Raw genomic sequence first — 11,393 nt, forward strand, 5'->3', positions numbered from 1 at the left:
AAACTTTACTTGTCTACAGCTATGTCGCAAAATGAAGAGAACCAAGAAGGAGCAGAGAAGACTTTTCCGCAGTGAGACGAGTTGGGAGAAAAAGTGACACTATCCACCCACCGGTTACGTACTACGAATAAGCAGCCCATACCGCTCATGTCATACACTATCTCGCACGCTGTTCTTTTTTCGTCTACAATTTCCTACCTATGTACACGCGGTCTACATTCTTGTTCCTACTCATTCCCTTGCTATCCAGCTTCCCATAGACTATGCATTTCGGGCAAAACGCGCTACTGTATTGAGAAATCTGAGAACCCAGGCGTAATTTGCACAGTATTATTTCTCTACCTATACTAGGAATCTACATTTGTGTGTAGTAGTAAAAGAGGCTTTAATGTGATATTCAATTACGCACATCTCGGTATGTTCGCTACTTGTCTATTCTTGTGCGATATTTTCAATTACAGTCATTCGCCGAACCGCAGAGCGCAATGTGCATGAACAAGTCACATCCAATTTTTTCTTTCTGGTTCCTTTCAACCAGACGCTGCTAGACAGAAGAACACCAATGAGCCCCTCAAGTCTACCCAGTGCAAACATATCCATTTTAAGCAAAGTATATCTAACTTCATCGCTCCAGGTAAAGCTACGTCTCATTTCCGACTGTGATGATTAAGTTTTTTTTGATAATGTTGAAGGTTCGTTGATGAAGATGTGCAAGGGAGCTCATTTTATTTCTAACATGTATTGGAGCAAGATAAAATGTCCTTCAACATGCTTTAATTAGTGCAACAAGTAAGAGGGAAAGGCTCCAAAAACGAACCCCTCTGATGCTCTTTCACACACGACTCGGTGGTAACACAAAGAAAAAAAACTCCCTTCCTATTCAGCTGTATTGCACAACTAAAGCAGCAGCAAATTTACACTAAATGATCCAGTGCCGTCGTGTTTACACATACGCTGAGGAATATCCGGACCCGAAATCGCCATTTCGGACATCTCCAAGCGCACCGTGAGATACACCATCACGCAACAAGACAACAGTTCAATCGGCACTATTCTTTTCCGTTGATGCAATACAGTATTCACCACACTTATAGAGAAAAACAAGTGAGACTACTACAGTAGTTTTTACGCAGCACAAAGGTGCCATGTTGGTATATATTCCACATCCCGAATTCACGCCTTCAATGAGAGACCCCCCCCCCCCCCCCCCCAAAAAAAAATAAAAAAATAAAAAATAAAAATAAAGGATCCGTTTGAAGGAAAATAAAAAGAATCAACAGCGCAACACAATCTCTCAATCAATGCTTTTCCAAAGCAACAGACCCCTCAAACAGGCACACCTACAAACCCAATCTTTGGTTTCACCCGCGCACCATCCGTACTTTCCCCACCCCACTGGCTCCGCCACTCCTGCTCTTCACGCTTGATTTGCGAGAAGGCTTCGAGCTCTTCAGGCTTCATGTGCTTTTCATCCTCATCATCCAGCTTGGGCAGGCCGTTGGTGCCGACATCAATGAAGTCGCCGTCGGGACCTGGGATGCCCAGGCCAGCAAAGGGAGGTTGCTGGAAGATGGTATCGACGACGAGGTATTTTCTGCGGACAAGAGGGGGTACGTCAGTGTCTTCGGGGGCGACTTCTTCCCATCGCGCGTGTGTCGGTTGTGTGACTTTTGGGTAGCACATGAGGTTGGTGTGTGGGTCGTAGATTCCTGAGAGGTTTGCTTTGCGGAGCTTGGAGAGGCTTGAGTTGAACCGACTATATACCGCGTTAGTTTCCAGGTTGCGGAATGGTTGAATGCGGGAAATTGTTTTTGCTTACCTAGCTGCTGAACCATGCTCGAATTGCCAGTTGGCGGATGTTATGTTGACCTTTCGCTTTCCAGGTGCAGGCTTTCCATTTGCTGTTGGCACACTGGGCACGCCCGTGTGGTAAACGCTACTAGCACCGTGCCAGGCAACGTATTGGTTCTTGTTGTATGGCTCTCCTGGAGGCGGAAGTCGGTCATTGGGGTCTGCAAGTTCACCCTCGACTGCACCATTTTCCCTCGCTGCTGTGACGTAGTAGTCGTCGATGATCCTCTTGCCGCCAATAATGATGCGCGCGCCGAACTCTCGGAAGACGGAGCGCGCAGTGACAACACCGATAGCACGACCCTTGTACGAGTGGGGGATAATCTCGCGGTCAATGAGGTCCCTCTTCTCAGTGTCGTCTATGATAATCTTGTGGAGTTTCATGTGCTTGGTGAAGAACAGATAACTATCCCTAAAACCACAGCATCGAGCGGGCTCGGTCGACAACATGTACTGCCTGTCTCCTCTACCTCTGATAGTGAAGATGCGAACTCGATAGTCTCGTCCGCCCATGAGATTGCCCAGTTTGTCGACCTTCTTCTCACCCTCTTCGTCTTCAGGTAGATCGACCTCATCGTTGACAACATCCATCATGGTTCCCTCTTTGTCGATGGGGACACGGGTCGTATGCGACTGCCCTCCCTTCGGCGGTCGTCCTCGACCTCCGCCAGACGGCCGCCCACGCTTGCGCTTGATAGGCGTACCACCTTCGGAGTTGTCTGGCTCTCCGGCGTTCCAGTCCGGCGGCCTGTTCTTAGGAGGTCGGCCAAGTCGCTTCTTACGCGGGAAAGGCTGGATGACTGCAGGCGATGGTGAACGTTCAGAAGGTGCGGCTTCCTCGTCGCTTGCTTGCGCTGCTGATGCGGCCTCCTCCTCTTCCTCTTCGTCCTTGGGAGTCTCGGCGCGCGACTCTGGGGGATCTATCATGTCTTCATCGCTATCTTGCTGCGGTGTTGCGCTGCGAACAGGCGTGCTGCGACGCGCTGCAGCTCGAGAAGGGCGTCCGCGCGCCATTGTGTCGCAACTGTCGTATTTTTGTGGCGCTATACAGACTACAGTTGTGGATCCGAATCCAGTGCGACTTGGGTGGTGATGGCGGCTATGGAATCGAGTGGAGGGCGATTGCGCTGCTCGGTGGTTGAGCGCTGTAGTGCTGTGGACCGCGACGTGAAGGAGCTAGACAGGGATCATACGCACAGTCCGCGTTCGTCACGTGCCCATCGGTCTTCCATATCGAGTAGTCAGGATGGATCTCCTTCCAGAGGCTCTTGCTGCCGACTCACAATTACTTGCCATTTTCAATGCTCCCAAAAACACCCTGTTGGTGCGGGAATCGTGAGCCGCTGCCCGGTGAGCATCTCATCTCAGAAATGCTCATTACAACTCCCTGTCCAAAGCCGTTGTACATGATAGTCTGTTGGTAATAGGCTGATTGATTTTCTTGTCAAAAAGGCTTCTAATAAAGCTTGTATTTCAAACACACAAGGGAGCCTGATCATTCAAAATCGAAGCGGATCTGGAAATTATGACCCAGACTCACATGCAACGGTCAAGCAGGACCGACCATGACTGTTTACAGGCATGGTGCAGAGTTCAAGAGCTACATGAGTGACTACCACTATCTCAGACCATCTAATAGCACTCTCCAACGCACGCAGCTAACATCTTGATACGGCCTATCAAGTCTCTGGTGTCAGTAGAGCACCCCAGCCATTCATCATGCACTTCGATCTCCTCAGCCTCAAAGCCAAGAAGAGCATTTCCCAGCTCCTATGCAGGAAGAACGATACCGAGTGGGTGTTTTGTACTTCTTGATTCCACTCAGATACGCTAATCATTCCAAGGAGCGCCTTTTCTGGTGCCGATCGTAACTTGATCGAGAGGGGTACAACTCCCGGTCCTTCACCAGACGAAGACTCCGTCCGACCAAATGCAAACGATTCGCCGTCGAGCAATAACAGTCCCTCAAGGCGCAAGGGTCTTGTAGGGTCGCTGAAGGAGAACAAGTTGCGAAGCATCAACTCCTTACGCAGTCTGCGATCACCAACCAAGGCCAAGCAGCCCGGTGTAGATGCTTCGCCTTGCGCTGATGTGGGTGCCATTCAACCACTAATTCGAGAATGTTACTGATCGCATATTCACTAGAGCCCTCACACTCCACTGCCCCGCCCAAGGTCGTCTCTCCTCCTCACTTTCCAAGAGTCGCCGGCCGATGAGCCCTTGTTTGACCTAAGCCGCACAGACTCGATCGATTTTGGCCATAACTTCTGCTATTCTTCGCCACTGCCTATCCCTTCATCGGAGAATCAGAAGCCGCAATCGTTTGTCTCGCCCTCTGTAATACCGGATGGCACTATCCCCTCCTCACCAGCTCCACTCCGGAAGCTCTTGGACCTGGAACAAAATGAAGATTTTCCATCACCAATGTTCGGGCCGGCGTTCGATCTGGATTTAGCTTGTGTGGACTTACTGGCTCCCCTTCAGGATGATGTGCAGGAGCCTCATCAGATCCAAGGCACTTCACGAGAAACAACTGAAGTTGTCCAAGCCGCCACAGAACACCACCATGTTCCAACCAAGGGCCCTGAAAGCGAACAATCCAGCACCGACAACACTAATGATTTGGTCAATGATCGTCGATTCATGCAGGAGGATCCCCACGTTCACGAACTGACGGAAAAGTTTGATCAGCACTGCCTCAATACGAATGAAGGCATGACAGACCCCTCTGACAATGTGTTGATGATCATTGGCAAGGACTACATGTTGAGAGTCTTTCACAATGGGGATCTCAAACGCCGCATCGGTATCACAGCGTATAATGGCCACGGCTATGCCCCAGACAACGAGTCGGAGATGATCCTTGCCCGCCGTGAGGAAGACTTCGCTGTGGCGGAAAGGATATTGCCTGAACTCGGCAGATTCGTTGTGCTGAATAGGGATATGCTTGGAAAAACGAACAGGGAACTGGTGCTCGATGAGACTCTTGCAGAACGCATACTTCCAGAATGGCTGGATCTCGACCTGGACATGGAGAGTACCGAGCAATTGCACAGCCGTGTCAGCAACGCTGGCAAGCGACAGAACCACGAGAGCACATGGGGACAGCATGTCGGGCTCTACGACGGAACTGGCTATGGAACGGGATCCAGCTCGCCTTCTTCGACGACGGCCGAGACTGGGATGGATGATGCTTGCCATTATGTTGAGAAAGGCAATCCCGAAGACGATGTTGCCGATGTACTCCCTGGTGTTTATGAGAAGACCTATCCATTTCGCTCGACACCCGACTCGTCTCGCTAACTTGACCCCGCGGGCAAGGAAAAGAGTATCGCTGGATGAACTGGATACACTTTCGGGTCCGAAAGCATGATGTCGTCTTTTCCGCCACAACGCTCAACATGCTCGGTCACCGAGTTATCACTAGGCAATGGAATTAGGATAAAAGGGAGCATGATGGAAAAAGCATTCGACATCATCAATAGCATGCAGATATTCGGGTCTGCACCTGAGACGTTCCACAGTTATGTTAGATAGTATCAATGCAGCCATTACCAAACCACGGTCTGATGCATCACATGTTGGGCCCATTTCGCCCTACAGCAACAGACATGCGGGGGGCGTTTTGAGTTACCAAACTCTCTGGTGATGGCACCACCGGGTTTACAAGCTCTTACATCAACAGCAACACAAAAAGTAAAGCAGCGAGCTTTTCGCACGCAGGCAGCCGAGTCGATCATCCGACCCTTGCAGCGGATAGTACGACAAGGCGTGCACCAAAGCAGTAAAGGCACAGCTCTAGAATGCGATCCTTACCGTTGCAATCAGGCCATATCGGCTCATGACCACTTACACCCGGGTTTGAATGGGCAAAAGTGGGCTTTTACTAACCACTTGCACCACTCACGACAAAGAGCAACGCGTAGCCGCGGTCCCCTCTTTTTCCACATTGACTCGTACGATAATATGTGCTGTGTCGCTTCCTCCTACCACTGAAGGCAGACAGAAGGGGGAAACAGGAGCGCATGTCTTCCATTTAGCATAGTAACCGATGAAGCGTGCGTGTATGGGTGTAAGTGGTCAGACTTGCGCATCGGCGCCGAAAACCGACCACTGGGGCGCTCTTTTAAAGGTAGCCTGTTAGCAAGTGCGTATCGTATGCAATTCAGAATCGGAGAGGCAAAAAGAGAGATTCGGCCCTGTTATTCTTTTCTGGTTGCTCTGCCCATTTGGCCATTTTCTTTGCTTTGCTACGTACCCCTCATTTAAACTGCCGATACCCCACGCGGAGAAGGAGCCACATTAGTAGCCATGGCTGTCAGCGAACAGCCTCCTATCTCCGACAACACCGACACCGTTATACTGGGTTGCGGCATCATAGGCCTGTGTACTGCCTACTATCTGACCGAGGCCGGTAAAACCAATCCACAAAATGTGCACATTGTCGATTCGAGTGCCGAGTTGTTCCATTGCGCGTCCGGGCTCGCGGCGGGGTTCTTGAGCGCTGATTGTATGTACCTGCGGCGGTGTGCTGCATCTTAGAAGTCTCCAGCACGCCCACGATTTTCGCAATCCACGTCGAATTCGTATATCTAATAACAATTTCCCCATTTTAGGGTTCGCACCATCCGTATCCTCTCTCGGTACTCTATCTTTCAAACTCCACTCCGAACTCGCCCAGGCACACGGTGGCCGCAAAGCATGGGGCTATTCCTCCTCAACCGGCATTTCGCTCTCGCAAGACAGCGAATCAGCAATTGCAGGTAGCGGCGAAGATTGGCTGGAAAATGGAACCAGCAGAGCACAAGCAGCAGGTTACAATAAACCGCCGGAAGCGCAGGTCACTCGCCCAGGATGGCTGCGACGCACACAAGAAGGAACCATGGAGGTCATTAGTCGAGACGGGACGACAGCGCAGATAGACCCATTGAGGTTCTGCCAGTGGGTGCTGAAAGAGATCAAAGCAAGAGGCGTAACCATACATCAACCTGCGCGAGCGACAGGTGTGATTCAAGACTCCGAGGGTGTACTAAGTGGTGTGCGGATACAACAAGGCGACAACGCTGACTCCCAAACCGAGCGTAAGACTCTCTCTCTCTCTCCACACAAGCGCACCCCTACCAATTACACACATACTAACTGTCTTTGAAAAACAGTACCATGCTCCCGCCTCGTAATCGCCTCAGGCGCCTGGTCCCCCCGCGTCTTCACCACCCTCTTCCCCACCTCCAAATCCCGCATTCCCATCTCCCCACTCGCAGGCCACTCCCTGCTCGTTCGGAACCCACATTTCAACCCTGCAGACGCCGACACCGAAGCTTGCCTTGCCATCTTTGCAACTGACACGCTCGGGTTCTCGCCAGAATGGTTTGCGCGGCTCGGCGGCGAGTTGTACCTGGGGGGTCTGAACAGTACAACTGTGCCGCTGCCGGATGTTGCGACGGATGTGCAGCCGAGTGAGAAGGCGATTGAGCAGTTGAGGCAGTGCGCGCAGGTCATGATGGTTGCGGTGCCGGAAAAGGACATGGAGGTTTTGAGGGCGGGTTTGGTATGTTTTGATTGCATTTGCTCCCCCCCTACGTACACACGTGTGATGCTAATGGTTCTACTTTGTGTAGTGTTTCCGTCCAGTGACATCGAGCGGCCGACCGATTGTTGCGCGGATACCAGACGATAAATTGGGGGGCCTCAAGACAAAAGAAGAGACCAAGGGAGGCGTTTTTATTGCTTCGGGACATGGTGCTTGGGGTATCTCGCATGCGCCGGGTACGGGGTTGGTGCTTTCGGAGTTGATGCTTGGAATGCCGACTAGTGCGAAGGTGGAGGCGTTGCAGTTTCCGTTGTAAGATTGTCGCTATGTAAAAACTCTGTAAGGTTGGGGCATTGAGGTGGTCATGAAAATAAATAGAATATTATCACATATCAATTTTTTTTTACGTACACACGATTTTACTTCATACCAGGGAGAATCTGCTTACAGTTATGCAAGTTGGCCAGTCAAGTAGTACAGTAACGCATCAATCACAATAACTCAACTTGCGACAGGGGGGGGGGGGGGCACCCCATGTTCTTTTTTTTCTCTTCAAGTCGATAAGTTCGAGCACGTTGAAAGAAAAAAAACATTGCAGTTGGATCCGTAGAATCCCACTAACTATGAAACAGGCCGTAAATGTCGAGCAAAGTTGGTTGGTTAAACTAGTATATACATCTTCAATGAACCACTACTAACCATTACATACGACAACCGGCTCTCATCCCGCCAATGTCATCATGGCTTTTTTTTAGTTACATTCTTCCATACAAGATTCATAGTACGATGAGTAAAATGTATGTCTGCCACTTGAACATTTGAAAACTCAAACGTGGGGGGGGGGGGGGGGGGGGGGGATGTAACTTGTAGATGTTTAGCACACCTTTGAGCGGAAAGAAAATCGTATAGTTGCAAAGTTGTGGCACATCAGTGTATATCGCATAGTCGTTGTTGCTACTGGGCTTGATTTTGGAGCGAGAAAAGGTTGTAGGTTTGCCTGATACGAGGGCGTATAGGATGTGTGCTCCGAGAGCTGTATTGCGCAAAGAGTAGAGTGTAGATTTCAATCGTGCAATGATTTACGTGTGAGTGTGGTGTTGGAGCTGTGGAGAAGGCGGATACAAGATATCTCAGAGTGTTGAATAGAACATTGTGGAGAAACTGAGGACTGGTGGATAAAGACATGGTATTGGGTATAATTAGAAAAAAATGGAATGAGAAAGAAACAAGACGCTGAAAGTAACTATGATACATTCGAACACAACTAACCAAGCTCTTCAGTTTACCCATGCTCCCGGCATCCTGCTCCTTGGTATCTTTTGACCACTTCGTACGCGTTCTTTGCGAGCTTTGGCAGCCATGCGGCGTTGGAAGCGGAGATCCATATTGATTTCCCATTTATCGAATGTAGTTGACATCCAGTAGGATCCGAGATCAGCAAATGGCCATTTCAGATCAAAATAGTAAAAGGCTTCAGATTCGACTGTCAATTTTTCGTACTCCGAGATAAGCAGATAGCCATCTGCTTCTTCGTCCAATGCCCACTCAAAGCTAAGACTCCATTCTCCAGTTTGAGGAGCTTGAAATACAACTCTTTTGTCAAAAGGCCAGGCTTTGAGCAAGGCTCCTGGACCAAGTTTTGCAATCTCATTACTCACCAACTGCTCCGCATTGAGGCCTGACGTTGACAGCCATTCAAGAAACATATCCCCTGCTGTGAATGATTCATAACTGCTTATGCAATAATCGAATAGATAGTAGAGTAAATCGCCTCCTCCTAGTTGTAAGTGATCAAGCAAGTCTCCTTTCACATCCAGACCAGATAACCCAGCCAGAGCTGACGATGTGGGCGTCAAAAAAAGACCTATCTCCGCACAAATTCTTTGCATAATACCAAGCTGTGTTTTGAACGCATCTTCGTGGAGGAAAAGGGTTGCACTTTGTTGATACAGCCACTGAAAAAGCTTCCAATCAGCACGGGCATACCTTGAGAAATCAAGATCAGAGCCGATATCGACCGATAACTCCGTTTCCTCAAGTATATAACGACAGATGGTGGCTTTTCCATGGATCGAAGAAGGTCCAGTCCAGAATAGTAAATGTGCCAAAGGAGAATTCCCCAAAATATTGAGGCTTTGCTTTAGGCCAAGTTTTAGAAGCAGTAGATAGATATCTGCCCTGCCATACATTGCAGCAACCTAGGCACTGTATCAGTATCATTTTCAGAAATTGACCATGAGGGCCTTACATGGAGCAAGGATTCCCCATAGGAATCGTGTGAGAATGGGTGAATCCCCCTGCGACGAAGCAAGTCTTGAAACTCTTGTATCGTATCCTCTTTAACGCTGAAACGGACCTCCCTATCAAAATATTCAACCAGCGGAAATGTACTGAGGCTTGGCAAAACTATGTCGAATGACCGGCGCTGGATCCACGTCAATCCGTAACCGAGTACGCTCCAGAGCAAAGTTGTCTCATAGTCTTCAGAAATAATGGATTCATGATCATTTTCGTAGCCCGGTATTGTTTGCTCCGAGTTTCCTGGTATGCGTCGAACTATTTTCCGCCGATGTACGCCTAGTCTTTGAAGTGACCAATGGACTGGTATTACTGATGATGAGACACGCGTAGTTCTCGCAGTCGATAACGAGGTCAGATCCTCCTTAGAGGACACAATTGTAGATTTGCTGTCCAGGATGGCAAGTTCCGCATGGTTTGAACGAGTGGCTTCTTTATTATTTTGGTTTTTGAGTAATGCAGGGCCAAGTTGCATCCTGACATCAATAACCACTCAGCACAGCCTTAACAATGAGTACCCTTGTTGTAAACTTACAATATAGCTCCGCAGTTCGCACCGAGGCTAGCATGGAGAAATCCGATTTCTCTCTCAATTCGCGTTTCAAAATCTTTAACATCCTTTGCCTTGAGACTGAACCTCAATCCAGTTTTGAGTTTGTCCATACGGGTGCCAACTTTCACTGTTGCAGGCGTGTATTTATCGACCATTGCATGGAACGGCTCAAGCATCTTCTCACAGCTCTTCAGACATTTGGATATCGTCATTGAGGGTATCGGAAAATGTTCTGCCTGCAATAATGTCTGTCGTTCCATCAAGGCGCGAACGTCTTCCAACAAGGCCTCAAGACGCTCCAGTAAGTCCACCAAACGTTCCAACTCTTGTTGTGCATCTCTGACGTTGCGAATGAAGGTCTTGATGGTCGCGATGGAGTCAATGAGCTGTATCGATAGCGAGGCAACAGCCATGCCACTAGCAACACCGGAAAGAGCCTCCATGGTAAACGATATCGGTCAGCTTAACCTACAAGATAGAAAAGTAGTAATGGAGGATTAGACAAGAACAACGCATGGTCCAGGGCTCAACTGCTTGAAATACAGAGCCCAGTAGTTCAGCCTCGCGTCAGCCTATGCACGGCATGCATGGTGGTGGCGGTGCATGCAGCTGCGCCCTCGCTTCGTCTGTATGCATTAGTTGACACAGCTGTAAGCGTCGCGAAGCGCTCAAAGGAGGTTGTATAACACGCAACATGATTGTTGCCAGTCGAAAGTGGAACAGTATCAAGCAGTTCAACAACCAAACAAAAGCTCCAAGGTGAGAGTGGAAAAGTGAACAGTTCTTGAGTCTCGGCCTTGTCATTAAGGGAAAGAGCAACACTCACCCTCCCACTCTTTTCGCACATATGACCAGAAAGCAGGCACACAAAGCAAAATATCAAGATAGGAAGCACGTGTGCATTTCCACATCCATACACACATAACGTAATATCTACAAGATATAAAACTCTCGATTTCTCATCATGGGTAAAAAAAACCCATTGCCTAATTCTGCACTGGCATGCAGCAAACACTTAGGCAAGTGAGAAAACAAACCGTCCATCAACTACACCAAGCCAATCATCATTTTGTAAAAAACGCCAATCAATGCTTGCTTTAAAAAGAGAACAAATCCCCAATACACACAGAATTTTAAGAGAGAAGAAAAACTTCCAAGGAT

At 49.0% G+C, this 11,393-nt stretch overlaps 4 protein-coding genes across 4 annotated transcripts; 2 read left to right on the forward strand and 2 right to left on the reverse strand.

Moving 5' to 3' along the window:
• Nucleotides 1-1,311: 1,311 nt before the first annotated feature.
• On the reverse strand, nt 1,312-2,865 carry PSV08DRAFT_210733 (chromatin remodelling complex Rsc7/Swp82 subunit-domain-containing protein; the record flags this gene model as incomplete). Its single annotated transcript, XM_014223614.2, has 2 exons — nt 1,312-1,756; nt 1,820-2,865. 2 exons carry the CDS (start codon nt 2,863-2,865, stop codon nt 1,327-1,329), a joined length of 1,476 nt encoding a protein of 491 aa, XP_014079089.2. The 3' UTR covers nt 1,312-1,326.
• A 244-nt stretch (nt 2,866-3,109) lies between these two features.
• PSV08DRAFT_231462 (uncharacterized protein) lies at nt 3,110-5,154 on the forward strand (the record flags this gene model as incomplete). The annotated part of the gene is made up of 4 exons (XM_014223615.1): nt 3,110-3,201; nt 3,527-3,644; nt 3,696-3,942; nt 3,997-5,154. Exons 1-4 carry the CDS (start codon nt 3,153-3,155, stop codon nt 5,152-5,154), a joined length of 1,572 nt encoding a protein of 523 aa, XP_014079090.1. The 5' UTR covers nt 3,110-3,152.
• Nucleotides 5,155-6,013: 859 nt separating this feature from the next.
• Nucleotides 6,014-7,794, forward strand: PSV08DRAFT_210738 (FAD dependent oxidoreductase). The gene is made up of 4 exons (XM_014223616.2): nt 6,014-6,361; nt 6,468-6,932; nt 7,008-7,399; nt 7,470-7,794. The coding sequence occupies exons 1-4, from the start codon at nt 6,163-6,165 to the stop codon at nt 7,695-7,697; spliced, it is 1,284 nt and encodes a 427-aa protein (XP_014079091.1). The 5' UTR covers nt 6,014-6,162; the 3' UTR covers nt 7,698-7,794.
• Nucleotides 7,795-8,550: 756 nt separating this feature from the next.
• Nucleotides 8,551-10,735, reverse strand: PSV08DRAFT_405484 (uncharacterized protein). Its single transcript, XM_014223617.2, has 3 exons — nt 10,215-10,735; nt 9,630-10,155; nt 8,551-9,579 (listed from the first exon to the last, which is right to left on the reverse strand). The coding sequence occupies exons 1-3, from the start codon at nt 10,673-10,675 to the stop codon at nt 8,659-8,661; spliced, it is 1,908 nt and encodes a 635-aa protein (XP_014079092.1). The 5' UTR covers nt 10,676-10,735; the 3' UTR covers nt 8,551-8,658.
• Between the last annotated feature and the right edge of the window lie 658 nt (nt 10,736-11,393).

Source organism: Bipolaris maydis (assembly GCF_028858645.1).
Source record: "Bipolaris maydis strain C4 unplaced genomic scaffold PSV08scaffold_16, whole genome shotgun sequence".
In the NCBI taxonomy this organism is placed as follows: Eukaryota; Fungi; Ascomycota; class Dothideomycetes; order Pleosporales; family Pleosporaceae; genus Bipolaris; species Bipolaris maydis.